The sequence below is a fragment of the Temnothorax nylanderi genome, unplaced genomic scaffold (assembly GCF_030848795.1).
Source record: "Temnothorax nylanderi isolate EJ_2023f unplaced genomic scaffold, tnyl_v1.0 TNYL_tig0018_pilon, whole genome shotgun sequence".
In the NCBI taxonomy this organism is placed as follows: Eukaryota; Metazoa; Arthropoda; class Insecta; order Hymenoptera; family Formicidae; genus Temnothorax; species Temnothorax nylanderi.
In genome coordinates, this window is record NW_027249080.1 from 1,078,583 (window position 1) to 1,095,720 (window position 17,138).

At 39.3% G+C, this 17,138-nt stretch overlaps 1 protein-coding gene across 4 annotated transcripts; it reads right to left on the bottom strand.

Annotated features, from left to right (window-relative positions):
* Window positions 1-165: 165 nt before the first annotated feature.
* LOC139768814 (uncharacterized) lies at window positions 166-16,305 on the bottom strand. 4 transcript variants are annotated; one of them, XM_071699388.1, is made up of 5 exons: window positions 11,377-11,519; window positions 10,991-11,212; window positions 3,785-4,044; window positions 3,544-3,663; window positions 166-3,398 (listed from the first exon to the last, which is right to left on the bottom strand). In XM_071699388.1, exons 2-5 carry the CDS (start codon window positions 11,027-11,029, stop codon window positions 2,810-2,812), a joined length of 1,008 nt encoding a protein of 335 aa, XP_071555489.1. In that variant the 5' UTR covers window positions 11,030-11,212; window positions 11,377-11,519; the 3' UTR covers window positions 166-2,809. The 4 variants fall into 4 exon arrangements, with proteins under 4 accessions (XP_071555489.1, XP_071555490.1, XP_071555492.1 ...); XM_071699389.1 differs by having other exon boundaries at window positions 10,991-11,175; window positions 11,267-11,505; XM_071699391.1 differs by lacking the exons at window positions 10,991-11,212; window positions 11,377-11,519 and adding an exon at window positions 16,140-16,305.
* Between the last annotated feature and the right edge of the window lie 833 nt (window positions 16,306-17,138).

The following is a 17,138-nucleotide window of genomic DNA, read 5'->3' on the forward strand; positions in this document are numbered from 1 at the left end:
GATTACATACATCAACGAGCGTGTATTCTCATGCGTGTATAAATTTATATGCGAGCATGCAGATACTCCAATAAACCTTCCATGGAATGAAGAATTATCACGGTCTACAAACGCCGAGAGATCTGCGTTCGGGCTTGATCGGGGAAAGAAAATATAGGATAAACGTGTGTTTAACGGAGCGAAGCGTCTTTATTGTTAGTCTCGAGTACATACAAATCTATAAGGGCATCAGTCTTCGTTCTCGGAGAGGAAAGAAAGAGAGCGCACTCTCCGAGGCCGGTGAAACTTTTCACGAGGTAGCGCGTCAAGGCCGGTGAAACTTTGAATGAGGTATGATAATCGGATAAGCGGATGCCGATGCTCCTGGATGCACATCGCACTGTTACGATTACGCGACATGGGATCACCAATACTGCCCCTTGCAATCCAAGCAATGCTACAAATAACGAACGCTTAAAATTATTGACAATTATTTGGAAATAATTACGAAAAACTTTGTAGATTTCTATAAGACAAGAATAAATTCTCAAAAATAGATTTTTAGGTACTTAAATATTTTTAAAATGTTATTTTATCGTTAAAATATTGCCGTATGAAATATATATTATCAAAGCCAAGTCAGGTATTATAGCTTGATCAAATCGGAAATTTCTCTTTAGTTCGTTGCAGCGAAAAGCCGATTCTACATAAAATGAGTTTCAATCCGATAATCCCTATAAAACTCATTGACATACGACATTTATAAATAATTTTAATATTGTATCATATTAACATTTTTATTTTATTTTAAAATATGAGATGTGCATGATTAGAGTTGCATATACCGAATCAAATGTTAAAAGCGTTAAATTGTTATCTTGAATACTAATTCATTCGGAAGTATAATTAAAGTAATCTTTCGGCTTTTTGTATTTACAAAATACAATATTCCTGGTGAAACAACAACTTCGGTGTTAAATAGAATTTTATTTGTTTACTGCTTTGTGTAAACTATCTGATATCACATGTTTTTTAACATTTTACGCTCAAGCGATCGTTCGCTTTCACATTTACTTGTAAAATAAGTTAAGCATTAAATGATATTCCTTACGCACAGATCATATCTCTTGTCTTTACGCGGACAGTTGTAATGTCATTCGCGGGGGATGGGGGACTTTTATCCGAAAATCGTAATTGACTTAGGCGCACAGTGCGTAACGGCCCGGTTCTCATCGCCATAAAAGAACGGAAAGTGCGCGGTGTATCCGCTTTTACTTAACAATCAGCACCATTGTCGCGACGTAACGAGGTTTATCTTAACGATTAACTAATTCTATGCGGCCCCCTTCGTCTTTTGGCACGAGCGGATAGCCTTCCGGTATGCCGCGAGAAATTAGTACGTGAAAAGTATCCGCGGACGCGCAATTATAAACTAGGAAGGAAACTACTACTATTAGCGTCAGCAGAATCGGCGATAGAAAGCTATTAAGATTTCCGGATCTGCGGCTCACGCTGAATTAACCCTGCAACGTACAACAATACATGCTTGCATAATCACTGTGTTTCTCGCATTAGAGATTTTTAAGACGTGATTCGGCAACGATACAAATCACCAGTGCACCCTACGGTGTAACACAATTCTTTCGTAATAAAGTTGTGATACTTCGCTGGTGGAGTGTCGCTAAGTAAAGAAAATAGTACACTGCAGGGTTAATGTCCGATCCGCTCACACCAAAGTGGCCGTTCTATTTTGATTCGATAGGTGGGATTTTTCTTTGTCGTAGGTCAATATTCGCCAAATGGAAAAGATTGTGGAAAAAGTATAGTAAATGCAGAATTTTTTGATTATAATCTATAAGCAATCACACTTCCAATAAAATTTTTCTAAAAAATTTTGATATTAAAAGAGATAGAAGTGTATATGTATTTTGATTACATCTTGAATGGGAATAAATACTTTCTAAAGTATCCCTGCGAAAATAGATTACCGAAAGAAACTAACACGCAAAGACAATGGCGGCCGCGAGTCTTCGCACGTTTCATAGATCGGTGACGCAACTGGAAAGAGTGGAAAAAGATTGGCGAACATTGTCCGACGATTTTCTTTTTTCCAAGGAAGTCCCACCGCGCTTCCCTGAAAACTGAGTTACAGTCCAGCATGGCATCTAACGTTGTCTCTAGGCGGTATCCGATCATCTGCTCGCGATAATAACAGAACAAAGGCAGGACGACGAATCAGGAAGCCGCCGCGCCGCCTCGGTTCTCGATGACGAAAAGTCATTGTGTTAATCTCGCATAATCCTTATCTCCCCTCCGTTGGAACCTTCTTATCCGCTGCATTTCGATCGTCTCCTGATTCAATCGGCCCTTGTTCCTCGTAACGTTATATCATCTCGGATAATACTGGGAACCGTTGGCGATGCTGACACAACGGAGTCGTACATCGGAAAAAATATCAGTCGTGGCACTTCGAGAAACGTTATATCTATATATTATATAAGCAACGTTCGTGATCGAGAATCTTTAGCCTTCCTCCATGGAATATAGAGCATCGATCTCTGTATTCATACCGTCTCTATTCATCATTGTTCTTCCTCTCGCCAACGTTTATCCCGACCGGAAAATTCATGATCAACGGCGATTGCTTAAGAGAACATCGACAACAGGCGGCAGTTCGATTCGACGAGCGGTCTCGCTATCGAGATCATCGAGTCGAACCAAGGCCGTCCAGCGTAGCGAAATCCAGCGTCGACGCGGTATCGGATGATGAGCTCTTCGCGATAAAACGTGATGCTACAACGTGGCAAAGCGATGAACAATAACGGAACTGTTACGAGGCGCTCGTCGAGGGAGCTCTCGAGAGCCGCGTCCTAGACAGGTCAGGCGGAAGCGGATCGTACGGCGTCGCGTTGAAGCCGACGTATCGATTGTTCTTCTTGTGGAGGAATCCCCCGGTGTACGGATCCGTCTTGTAATAAATCACCCGTCTGATGCCGAACGGATCGATGTAGCCGAACGAGCCGACGGTACCGTCGGGCTCCCGTCCCTCCTCGTGATACTGCCTTCTTAAATAATACTGGAAACCGTTCGCCGTGGTGTGAGTGCCGTCGTACGGCGGGAAATCGCCCGAGTCGCTTCGAGAAATGGGCGATTGATAGCTTGGCCTGACGGAGGAACCTCCGATAGCAGGATCGTAAGGAGCTTCGAGAATCTGAATCGGTGGTCGAGCCGTAGATCCGCGGTAATACGTAGCTGGTCGATGATAGGTGTCCAGACTCTGGAGTCCAGATGAAGGGTAGCCTGGTCGACTCGAATAATAATTTCTCAAAATCGGTCGGGGTCTGATGGTCGTCGGGGCATAATAACCGGAAGTGATGTCATTGCCGGACAGTGGCACGACGGCATTAGGATCTGGTCGTCTGTAACGAATGGTTAAAGATTCTTACAAATTTCTGATGTAGTATTGTATTTTTAAAAAGAGTTGGTTTGTAACGTGCATTTTAGTATCTTTCTAACGAGTTATATTATAACGCAATGAATTGATTTTGTGACCACACTCTTTACCTGAAGGGATTAGGTGGCCTTTTGGGTCTGGCCAGAACTCCGGTCTGCGCTGGTACCTTCTTTGTTTCCGCCACCGCGTCTTGAATAGGTCGATCCTTACCCACGTAAACCATCTTTGACCTGAAAGGATTTTAAGGATAAATTCACTATTCAGCACTTAATTATAAGTTTCTAATTTTGGTTAAATTCCGGCGTTATTTCGAATATTAATTTTGTCATTAATTTTACGGTCAGATATTACCTTAGTATTCGGAATCCCTCGTGGTCCGCGATGTAATCCTTTAATCGTAAATATCCGAGAGGGTCTAACCAGCCTTCGGTCCCAATCACTGTGCCATCAGCCAATCTCTTCTCTTTCCTATACTGACCGTTCGCCGTTTGAAAGCGAAAGAATCTTTCCGGGCCCTCATCTGTCTGAATGTGATATTGCGTATTGGGATCTAGGTTCCAGCCGCTTCTCTGGGCCTCGATCTCGTCCGCTGTCAGACACAGCGCCGAAACCTGCAACGTAAACCTACTTAAATCGTTTCCCGCGTCGCGTTAACCGCGTCAATCATTATTATTTAATATGGAAGCTATAATATGGGAAATAAAATATCAGATAATCTTATTTGAATTTTAAAATATCAGTTTGATGTATCATAAATAAAATGCTGAATTGATTAACTCTATTATAAGTAAAAGATGGGTGAAGAATCAATTAGAGATTAAAATATGCATAGAGAATGAATTTGCTGAAATGGACGATTGATAGCTTGGCTTCTTGTTTTGCATTTTTAATCTTAAAATGTAATACATATATAGAAATCGTCACGTTACAAAGAAGACATCTAAGAAATAGAATTTTGCTTGAAAAAGCTATATTAAAAAATTGAATATTTAACATAGTACTATTACAAAATATAATTATTAATTTAATACAGTAATATTTATCTCTCCATTGCAGAGTACGAAAATCTGCTGGCCAGTTGTCATCACGAATCCAGTTACGATCAAGAAGTTACATTTACGATCTGCACGTACGCAAATTTCAAGTTGCCGGCCGATAACAAGAACACGCCGTGTCAAGGAACGTGACCGGCTACGTGGGGTGTTCCCTGGCAAACGATTAGTCAGCATCGTTTCTCGGACTACGAGGCCTGTCTCTTTTCTTCTTTGCGATCTATACGGCTGCTTGTAGGCGCGGCGACGCATACTCCGCTTCGCCAGTCAGTCGTAATCACTCCATTTACGGCGTTACGACCCGAAGACGACGAACGTTCCGCTTCGAGCGTGGCTTCGAACCAGCCGAGCTCTAGACGACGTACTTTATTTCGCCGGATTTTTCGCAGCGTTCGATAGTATTTCAAACTCTCCGCTACACCGTTCATTTACGAGCCATATATCGCCATCGCGATGGAAAGATAGTTTTACAATCATTAAAAGCAAATTGCAATGTCTGAATTCCAGTTGCGCGAATTCAGGTTGTGGCTTTTGTGGGAAAACGCTGCTGCGTATTGCACGCATAGGTACATACTTAAGAAACTATGTCTCATCTTGTAGATTTCTTTATTATTCTCATTGAGCTCACAGTTGTTTTCAAGAGCAATCATATATGCGGTAAAAAGAAATCTTCTTGCGACCTAATTTTTTACAAAAGACACGTAGCAATGAACTATGACTTTTGATCGGAAGAAAAGATTAATCGATTACATTGTAATAAATAGATATGTCAATTAACAATGTCGAACGACCTTCTTAATCCTCCGTAATAACTTAACTCGCAACTTCGTGTCGCGTATCGCTATATCGTAATCTTATTTGTATATGTAATCGAGTTGACGCGTAAACGAGATTTTCATGTGAATGAAATCACGTTCCGCTCTTCCTCGTCATCGTCATAAAAAATTCCGAGATCCGCAGACCGGTCCATGATTCATGATTATTCGCGCTTTGGAAATGCATAGAAAGTTAGTAAAAAATAAAATCGAAACGTTACGAATCCTCATTTACGAGGCAATATCCTCGATCTGAACTGGCATTCGCCATTTAGCCGGAATACATTATAATGTGCCACAATAATTCCGTCCACGCGGGGAATGCGGTGCTTTTCATCGCGGTATCTTTTATAGCGGGGTACCATTGCGCGCAAACACGGCGGTCACGTAAGAGATACTTATCCCTTCTGTTGCGGATTTTGCGTGGGATTGACCAAGACCACGAGGTCCGCCTCTCGTCGGTCCATATTAAGAGATGCTGGACCGACCGAGCGTAGGGTCGATGTATCGGCATTACGTAGCGAAAATATTTCGTGAAATAATAACGTCTCTTAGGGAAATGGAGAGAGGGTAACGTTTTCCTCTCTAAATTTAAATCTCTTATCCGGGCTTCTCGACGCATAAAATATTACATAGAGTAGAAATACGAGAAGAGGACGGATATGAGAAGAGAATATTTGTAGATGCGCTGTGTACTGGGACAGGAGAGATTAAATTTCCTTTAAGCGATGTACTCAGCTCCACGAATTGCTTGTTGGCGAGTGAAGTTTTGTTTTATGGGACACGACGTAGGGTCAAGGCACGCCACAGCTGACCTTGGACCTTTCCATGTATCGCACGTGAGCTTAATATCCATCACGTTGCTGCATCTCTTTGCCGGCAAGAATTCACACTCAGGATTGCTTCGGTATCCTTGAAACTGGTTCACCGCGTGTTATCGCTGCGAGGCACTTTGACTTGAAAAATGGTCGCGGTGTAGGAGTCGGACTCAATGTTAGGTTGATATCCTTGAAACGAATCGACCTCGCTTTGTTTCTACATATGAAAGACGTTCTGTTAAAATATCTAGGCATTTTCAATTTACATAATGCTAACTACCTAATGCCCTATTTATAGACGTGAAACTCTTCAAAGGATATCTTTGCCGATTGGTCTTTTATTGGTTATTGATTTTATCAGTCTATGATTGCATGCCCGTGCAAAATGTTTTTTTGCATTTCACCCTGTGGAATTCGAGATATCGAACGGTAGAAATACGCGTCGTATGCCCGATATATAGTTAGCCTGTAGTTTGGAGAACGAGAAAAGATCATAAAAAGTAAACACTGCAGTATTCCATGACATAATCCATATAGCTTATTGTTAGTAGAGTGATAGCTTTTTCTTTCCGGTAGTCGCAATTCACTTTTACTCTTCGGGGAGACGTTGGATACTTTTCCTCCTTCTGTTCCTGTCAAAATTATAGTGCTCGCAAGTACGTATTAATTTCCTCTCGAGCGGACATTTTTCTTTTTCAACGACGTCAAAGCGGAAGATAGACACTTCGTATTTTAGTCAACGAAAGACATTGATAAGTTGCCTAGTTCTACAAACGCAGAATTCCGTAAGAAACTAAGTATGTATGCATAGTATAAGTACGTATGCAAAATATATACCTATGTTATTCATGTACACGTAAAGTAATAACGTGTTATTCATTATCGCTTACAGTAATTTTAAGCAAAGGTTAAAACCGGTCATGTCTATAAATATTAATTAAAGTTAACTGAAGTTTAACTGATTCTCTCTTTCTCTCTCTCTCTTTCTCCGTTCTTTCTCTCTCTGTTTCTTTTTGAATATGCGGAGACTCAGAATGAGAAAGTAATTTAATATCTTAAGACGAGAGCAACGAGAGTCTCCTCGCTCGAACTCTACCGCAAGGAAAGAGTTATATTATGCGGATAATTGCGGAGCCAAGTAGAGACCATAAACAATCGAGACAGGGAATAAATTGCGTTATGTATCAAGGACTCAACACGAATTTTATATTTTATTCACGTCGCATAATAACGGGCAATTCTCAGGAGCTTCAAAGTCCTGACGCGTCTATAACCACGCCATGCATCAATTTTCCATCCTCTCGAAGGAAAGCCATCGTTTTGGCCGGCGGTTTTGTACGAGGTCGTCCAAGCCGCGCGATTAACTCGCTAAATTATCATTGCACCGTCCATTGTCCGTCGACCGACTGCCGTCGGTCACGGTGATTTCACCTTTGCACAGGAGCCGCGCCGCGGCCGCGGCTCCTTTCGCTCGCTTCCGCCGTTCTCCATCCTCTCGCGCGATCTCCTCTCTCATTAAAAACACCCACGCTCCGCGCGGTTCCCACGTGCCTGATCACGTGATATAAATCTGGGATTATAATGAAATTGCGCGCCCGGGAAATTGGCGACATTGGTAGCCGACAATGAATTCGGTGCTTACAGGAAAAGGATATTGTTACGCTAATTGCGGAGGTAATTAGCTAGTAAGGAGAAGAAATTAACGAGATTCTCGGTCGATTGCTCTTGGGATTTATCTTAGATAATTATGTTGGCACTGACACATTTCTATCGCTTAATTAATCACGCAAATTTTCGAAGCTTACAACTAGTAATACACGATGCTATTATACACGATGCAGAGCGTGAATAATATAAGTATGCGTAGAAACGTATGATGTGTATCTAAATTAGCATGGAAATAAGATGAATAGGGTAGCTAATTATAATAAAGTGCTATAATTTGAATCCTGCTACTTTTATTTCTTATCTATTACTTTATTACGCATTATCATTCTCTAGAATAAAACCTATCTCTTTCACGTTTGCAAATAGGATTACTGAACTATTTTTAAATATTATTTTTCGTTTATTTAATATTATTTAAAATCGAATTTTATTTCTTGGCTTGGCGCATTATTACCTACAAGAATTCTTTGAATCTTTAAACATGCCTCTATAACATTGTTGCACGCAAAGCCGTCATCGTCGGTGGCATCTTGCGGTGATCCTACCACATCGCATACAATCGTGATATTACGGATCATAATTGCAGATAGTGTCACACAAGGAGGATACGTGACAAATGCGCGATCTCATTTGCGATCTCACTTGGTATTCGAGGAGCGTGCGTCGGCGTTTCGTGAGCGCACATCGCGCGCGGCCTTCGCACGAACACGCGCTAATTGATATTCGGAGTGCGCGATATTAATTACCTTCGCGTAGTTTCGCTCCGATATTTACCGCACGAGGATCGGTTCTCGTACCCCAATTCTTTTCAAACGCAAATACCTCCGTGTACCTGTTACTTCCCTTTCGATTTAGTAACTCATCGTGCATGCAGAGTTAGTAATACGTATTCTAAACTATGACTTTGATACCTAAAGTTGTTTTATGTTACTATTTTACTTTCACATCACTTCTTCTCGGTATTTACATTCAGCGTTTAAAGATAATCGATGCGTGTTTCTAATTCTATTCAAATGATTCAGATATTTATTTCGTAAGCGATATTAATAATATACTTCAAACTTCGATTCTTTAGTAAGTACTCTTTAATACTCTTTAATTGTTCAGCTTATTTAAATGATAATGATGTTTGATAATAATATTAGCTTATCTTAATTAATTATATTATGATATTATGATATAAAATATCCTTTGGGAATAATTTACAATAATAAAGACGCTAGAATAAATTTTTTATGATTATTTCATTAAGAAAATATCAGATAAAATAATTTTTTATCATGCTAATTATATTGTAATTAATATCTAAGATCTTATTTTCTCACAGCCTTTTAATTAATATCCATTAACGATAAAAATTATAAGAAAAACCCTTTCTTAATCCGACTTATTTCTTCACTTTTCTTGACTTAAAAAGTAGCAATTATTTCGTTTTATTCCCAGAAAATTCAATAGCTCTCTTAAGTAGGCTAATATTAACATCCATGTTTTACCACATTAAATATTGCTAATTCTTAAAAATTCTCGCATTAGACAAATAATACTTAAGATCCGACAGCCACGATAAGCGCCAAGTGTGCAATAATGATTCAGTATTAAGTTTACGGTCGAGTGTTGTCAAATTACTCTGGAAACAGAGCTGATCCTATTGATTGACGTGAATCTGGGCTGCATTGATAGTCACGCACGCGTTTTTATATTACCCGATGGCACGACCATGCAGGAGAGAGAGAGACAGAGAGAGAGAGAGAGAGAGAGAGAGAGAGAGAGAGAGAACGTCCTCCTCTGTTACTTACACTTCTATCCACGCGATTTTCACGGTACCGCGCGTTCGTGCATCGAACTCTCCCGGAGTAGGAATAGAAGCCGGTGGCTCTTTCACGAGTGCATCCTCGGCGTCGGACTTTCATGAACGCCTTCCACTAATCACGCCGGTGTCAGTTTCGATCGAGCGATGACGTGAATATATGCGTGACAGATTGTAGTCGACGAGTGTACGGTACGGAACAATCAGCGGTTTTACCGGCACGCAAATGCAGTTACGCAAATCATCTCGAGCCGTCACCGTTAAATATATGCAAAGTATCGTACACTCCTTTGACAGACGTAAACACCTTCGGTTCGTAACAATCTAAAGATTCTAAAGCTATAATTTTTATATGTGAAACGTGAATTTGAGCAATTTCGTAAATTATCAAAAGACTGTACTGATGGAGAATCGTGCGTTCAATATTCATCTTCCTAAATTCTTAAAAATATCTGTCATGCATTTTTTTATTTTTTCTAGATTTTAATATAGCTCTACCGGTATCTATATGTGTTTCTAACGAGTATTTAATACATTCCTTCGATCTGCATTCTTATTAAATTAATTGAGTTCATACACGGAAAAAAATGCTGTTCAAAATAAAAAAAAAAGAAGTTGCTTCAATTAAACGTCGATGTCATGGGCTGCCACAAACATAAATAGTTAATTCAATTGCATATTATTGGACCAAATATTTAAATTATTGAAACAACTATCTGATGTTTTTTGTTCATTAATATTGATGTTGCATCAATAAATTTCATCTCGATTACACTGATGCTGTTGATACAATATCACTTTTTTTCCGTGTATTTATACGGTAATCGGATATCATTTCTTTTGCGCGAACGTCCAGTTTCATTACCAATGTCAATACTGCTTTGCAAAGTTCATTATTACATTCATGAAAATAGCAAGATTACGTAACGTACAAGTCTACGTAACGTAGCTATTTCGCCGATTCATTTGCCATTACTATTGGAAGACTTGTGAGACAGTAATCGCACCAGCTCGCGACCGGCGTTTTACTCAATCAAGGATCTTGAAGTGACGTCAACGAAGAGTTCCAATGTCAATGGCAATTAGCTAATTACTTGCAAATATACGGAAAGGTTAATAACCGCTTTCAGAGATCTTTTTGTCAATGTCTATGCCAATGTCAAATTGATTAATGTCGCCTTGATTAAGTGCTGATTTAATTGTCTTTGATTACCCTCGTAATCGAGATATATGCGCGTACGTGGATATAAAAATAAACAGTGCATAAAAAATTAATCGCAGAATCAAATTAATCATCTTTAAGTTTCTTTCCGCTGAATGCGCTGCATTATATTAACATATCTTTAAATTAGACCGTATGTAAATCCGTATATGTACTGCAAACTCATAAATCCTACCGTCAAGAGATTGAGGCAAAGACACGTTCGCAAAATCATGGTCACTGGTGCTTTGTGAAGTTGCAATACGCGTTCCTCAAGTTTCCTCTTCGTCGTTTTTTGCAGCGATCGCCGAGCCGAAACGTTCACTTACTTCTCAAGCAAAAGTCGCCCATTTACATACATTACAGTCTCCACTGCGATAACTGCACGAAGAAATTTCTCGATCAAAATAATCGAAACCTAAAATTCACATACAGGTATCTCCTTAATTATGATGCGAATAACAAGACGTACACCGACGCAGATCTAATCTCCGTGGAAGAAGAAAAGCGTGCAAGATCGGCATTTAAAGGTTCGCGAACGTCGAAGGGAAGAGAGAGAAAGCGAGAAAAAAATTCACCCACTTTCGCGGACCGGATGAGACCGCGGAAGAAGAGAAACGGAAGAAGATAGCGTCGACGCCAGACATCGACGGCGTCGATGTCGTCGAGGCGGACCGAGAGGACGCGATACTGTGACTGAGAACCGGCGCGGCGCGGTGTCCCTGCATTTCCAGATCCGCCGTACACGACGGATCTGCGCTCCTTCCCTCGCGACCATCCCCCTCCGTAAGAAGCTGCGAGATCGTTTTTCACCGCGACCGAGACCGCGTCCGCCCACTATCGCGAGTACTTACTCCACATTCGCGTGACGCGTGTTCCCGGACCGGCCTGAAATTATTGGCTTGTGGCACGCGTAATCGTTGCACGCGCCGCACGTGATACCGCGGCGATCCTCTCGGATGACGTAAAGGGGTAGCGATTCGGTCCATATAAGCCTAGAACATCTTCTGCCAGATATCTCTGCGATTTGTCACAAGAAGAGTCTTTATGTAAATAATTCTTCGAAAAGTAGACTTTTCGATCTTTAAGTTTTATTGTCAGAATATTAATTTATACATGATTTAATTACAAAAGCTTTTTAATATTGAAAATTTGAGAAAATAGAAAAATATGCCGGAGTAATATTTCTTTCACTTTAGATATTTTTTACTTGTTAACAATATATTATTAAGAGAAGCACTTTGGACTTGATCACGAGTCTTGCATTTTTAATTCGTCTTGCATGATCGATAATTGTTTATATCCATACGTAATCGCCAGTCATAAATAACACGCGATCTTCGAGAGCAACACATTGAGGAAGCTATAAACGGCAGAAAATTGCATTGTGAGAGTTATAACTTATAACTGTCTTCGAGCAATATGTAAAAGAGGCCTCGTAAGATAGATTTCAGGATGTATTATGGGAAACCGTCACACCTTAATGTTAATCGATACTTGTGATACGATCAGCATGATATAGATGAATATCCTGGAATATTATTCTAAATCTGATTCGATTGTAATTTATCTCGAATAATATAAGACAACTCATGAATATTTTCAATTCCACAATTAAAAAATACACATATGCGTAAATATATGATATTTTTTACTATAAAATTTCATATGTATAACGATAATACTAAAATAATTTGTATGCAGTTTTTTAAGAGTTATTTCTAAATCACACATGATAATATCTTTTTCATGAACATAATGTATCTTAATTACACCAATTACAACTCAAGGGTATCATCCAGGATGCGTCAATCAACTAGAGAATACTTTACACGCATTTATAGATTATCGTTTAAATTATACGCGTTTCATACATCAGACTTTTAGAATCGATTTGCATAATTTTTTATTCGGGAAACCAGAAAAAGTTCCGACATGTGCTACTTTTATTAACATATTGCGTTAGATTCCCACAATATGCATCCTTGATACAACGTTCCCAAGACCTCGACGACAGTAGCCGGAAGACACGTTGCAACTTTATGTCATCTCGCATATTTGCGTCATCTTCGGGTCAGGCAACACCGTTCCGTAATCATCGTTCACATTACCCATAATCATCTGACGAAACAAACGTCGCCAACCTGACGTTCCTTTTAGTCACCGGAAGAATTTGTCATTTGCGTAAAAAATTGCCTCGTCTCTAATCTAATCGCCGCGTCACCAGCTCGACACACATGGTGACGTATGCCACATCTTTTCAAAAAAATAATGTACATAGGATTGGGAATAATAGTATATTCATGTTATCCTATTTTGAAATATGTGACATAGAAAATGATTTAATAAATTTTTTAATTAAGTACATGGAAAAGTGATATTTATATTTACGAGAGTAACGTTAACAATTTTGTTTATAAAAATGTGATATTGTTGACTAATAATTATTCAATAATTCTAACGGGTAATAATTATTTTATTTTCAAATTTTTATGTTACATGTATTTATCTGATGGAATTTTAAAGTTACTTGTCAAAAACAGAGGTCCTGCTTCTGCGTATACATCGTACATACCTATAAATTCAGTTCTTGTAATGTGCTTTTTCAGCTAATTAATATCAAACGGATCATTCGGTCGAGAAAGCGTGTATAGCTTGCAAAAACAACTGTTTTTTGCCGGCGATATGTATAAGTAGATGTTATCGGGCGCGCGGTCGCGGGCGAGGGAGTCCCGCGATAGAGAGGTAAATGAAGTAAATGAAATGCTGTCTACGAAGTTATCGTCTTCTCGAGTATCGCTGCGATCCGGATAAGTAATTTCCAGCGCAGCGTGAAATCCGGTTTTACTGCAGAGGCTCCGTTTCCTCGCGTTACAGTAAACGACACATCGCGTTTCCACGGTAGAGATGCGGACAGCGTAAAATAAACAGCGCGTCCAACGTTTCACGCTTTACAACGCCTTCGGCGCCCGTTACATTTATAATTTCATAAATAACGCGTGAAATCGAAAGTGCAGAGATAGCATATCTCGCGCGCCGAGAAAACTCTAAAGTATCTAGAAGTAGTGTGTGGGATGTGCAAAGATGTAACACACAAGAGAAATAATCGTTACGTCAGTAAAGCTCATCGTTCTATCATAAATTGTGCAACTCCATTTGTTCATTATATAATATTGCAAAATAGCAAGAGAGATCATTCGTTATAAGATGAAAGAAGATTATAACAAGAATATTTAAGATGACTTTTAATTCACATCTAGTTGAAAGAATGCCAAGGGAGGAACGTGCTCATCGAGCACGTTTCTCTCTTTCATCACCGACAAATCGAAAACTACGCTTCTATGTTCTCTATCACTTCTACTTCCTACTTTTAAAAATGTCGTGCTGGCAGGACAGAGAGCCGCTGATTGTGAGAGCGACGACAAGATCGCTGTCGCGATTGTCCGAGGCGCATGGGAATGTACCTCATTCACGTCCCTTCGAAACAAAGGCTCGAAGAGAGAGACTGGTCTTTTGACCAGAACCTTTTCTTCCGTCAGGCAGTAAATTGTTTTACACGAACATTGGACAATTTCAAATCAGAGACGGTAATGAAAAAGACATGATTAAACGTTTTTAGACACATATAACTTTTATAAATTTCTATCAAATAAAGTCATTTTGAAATTAAAAGAGGAACTTGGCCTTGTTCCTAATATATGTATAATAATCTTGTTTCTTCTGTCTAATGTCAAACGGACTTTGATAGAACTGTTTTACATAGAAAATCAAGAAACCCCAGGAAGGATGACTCCGAGCAAATTTGCGAAAAAGAGAAATCGACTCGATTTGAAACTGACGGGAAAGAAATTCGTAGATGAAGTGAGTTATATCGAGATCATCTGCCACGCTCGTGGAATACACGGCGGACGAACCCGGCTCTGCCTTCCGTCTGACGCTCGACCGAGCCTTACCGCGTATTTTCTCCTTCGCTTGCCGCGCTTACGACGCGGCGCTTTCACTTTTACGAGAGGAGAGCAGAGGCGGCATGTCGAGTGGATAGGCGCCATCGTGCGTATGTGTGTGCGTGTATGACAGCCGATCTTTGATAGCGAATTTTCGGAAGCTTGTTCGGGCGGCTCGAAATCAGTGGCGTAACACATACCTACATGTTATGTAGATTGCGACAGCAATCCGTATGTCTCTTTGTAATAGATCCATGTGTAGAGATTAAGAAGGAGCTAACAAAGGTCTAACAAAAGTCTATTTTTTAATGATATTTAGAGAATTGTATAATGGGCTCCTGCATTGCGTCTCAACAAACGTATTGTAATCAATATTTTCTTATGTATTAAATATTGAAATTATTTTGATAAACATAAATTATTTCGCTTTGTCCCGTTTCATATTCTCCCTCGAGAAATATCACGTGTCTCGTTAAACAATATCTATAAGAAAATATTGATTTTCTCACGAAAATATGAATTTTCTATCGTATCTCCTACGCGCAACGCAATCGAGCATTAATGTAATAACTGGTAAATGAGAATTACATGTTTAACAATTAGGAAGATTGCGTATCGCACACGCGATAAAACCTGGTGCGAAGTGCGCGATGAAGCGCGTACAAATGAATAGTTTTGCACTCCCGCACGCGACGCAATGATTTGCACAAAGGAGCGTCGTCGCGAAATTAAGTTCTCACGGTCGGCATATGTAGACTTACGCTCCGGGAAATTGATAAAATCGCATACTCGTATGATCTCGATGCGTATGCGTATGCGTATATCCTCAGGTAATATTCTAATATAATAAAAATACTTAAACTGATGTAATTATTCGGCATTAATCAAGTTTATTACGTATATAATGACACACTCGCGTGCATAATTTTCATAAGTTGACACTGTTTAGTGTTTATTTCGTTAAGTATCGCTAAATTACCATTATTTGCTCATAATTAATTTCTAACTGATAAAATAATATAAATTTATAAGATTATTATTGAATGTCAGTAGCAATGTCTCTTTTATCTAAGTAAAATTTAAATTTTAAGAAACACGGATCTTTGAAAATACACATTATTATAAAAATAAAATTCTATAGAGAGTCGTTATATTTTCTAGAACAAGATTTTTAATTTTTGTATCAAAGAAAAGGAAGTTGTAGCAGCGAATTTTCAAAATTGCAATGGAATTTAAAAATGAAATATTGCATTGCTGAACGGACGCGACATCAGTACAGAAATATAAAGGCTTAAGAGATATGCGTTGTCATTCAGGTGGAAAATGACATTAAACTTTCAGAAGCACATTAAAGCATATTATCGATAGCAGGCTTGCTATCAAGGAAAGCAGAAAACTCACCACAAGCGGCAGGACAGAGGCGAGTCCTCGCCGCATTCTGGTCCGGAGATTTCAACGACAAAGGAAGAGAGACGAACTGGGAACCAATCGATCGAGCTCCAAATTTCGCGTCGAAACTGGAAGATCGCGGGCGATCTTGTCGCGCTTAATCGTGTCCGTTTACTGATCGAAACGAAGCCTACCAAGCCGAAGCCGGATCGCACTCGCGGCCTACACGTAAAGCAAGCCAAGGCTCCGTAGTTGGCAGGGCAGACCGAGACCCACGCAATTTTCCTTTACGGTTGTCTGTTCGACCGTGTGTCGAACACCAGCGATTTCGATAGATAAACAATCGAACGCTGATTGGGCGCTCAGTATTTATTCTCTAAATACGTGCACGACGGAATTGCAATAAAATCCGAATTTTGCGAGGTGTTCTCTTAAAATTCACAAAATATTATATTTGAGATATAAGTTTGCGCCACGATGCTGATGCAAGCAATGACGCGAGTGATCAGCAATTCAAAAGAATCGGCATATTAGAAATTGTTTTATATGTGGTACGTGAAGTGACACATTTTTTCTTTCCTTGAAATATTTTTAAATAATTAAAAAAAATTGATATGTTATAATTAAAACAATCTAGTCATAACAGTCATAGTATACTTGCATAAATTATCACTGAAATTATGAAGTAAATATACTATAATATTTAAATTCTTTATTTAAAATAATATATTTTTAAATTATTATTTATCTTCTATTAAAATAGCAACAATGTGAATTTTGTGAGTCAGCAAAATTATAGATGCACGCATCTTTGTCACATTTCGGATGATAATAATGAAACGATATGTGTTACGTTATTATAGAGTATCTCAGAAAGTTGCAAACTAGCAGAGAATTTTCCCACGACAAATTTTGAATTCCAGCATCGCGTCGCGCAACGAACGCGATTTCCGCGACGCCTAAATACGATCCTTTGTCTCGCATTTTTCATCGGCTCCAAAGTGTGGAAAC

Bases quoted from the DNA above. Each gene is read 5' to 3' on its own strand.
- LOC139768814 (XM_071699388.1), bottom strand. From the start codon at position 11,029: ATGATTTTGCGAACGTGTCTTTGCCTCAATCTCTTGACG. The intron at 4,045-10,990 runs GTAGGATTTATG...TTTACGTTGCAG, and splicing joins TTTGCCTCAATCTCTTGACG to GTTTCGGCGCTGTGTCTGAC. The intron at 3,664-3,784 runs GTAATATCTGAC...AAATCCTTTCAG, and splicing joins GAGGGATTCCGAATACTAAG to GTCAAAGATGGTTTACGTGG.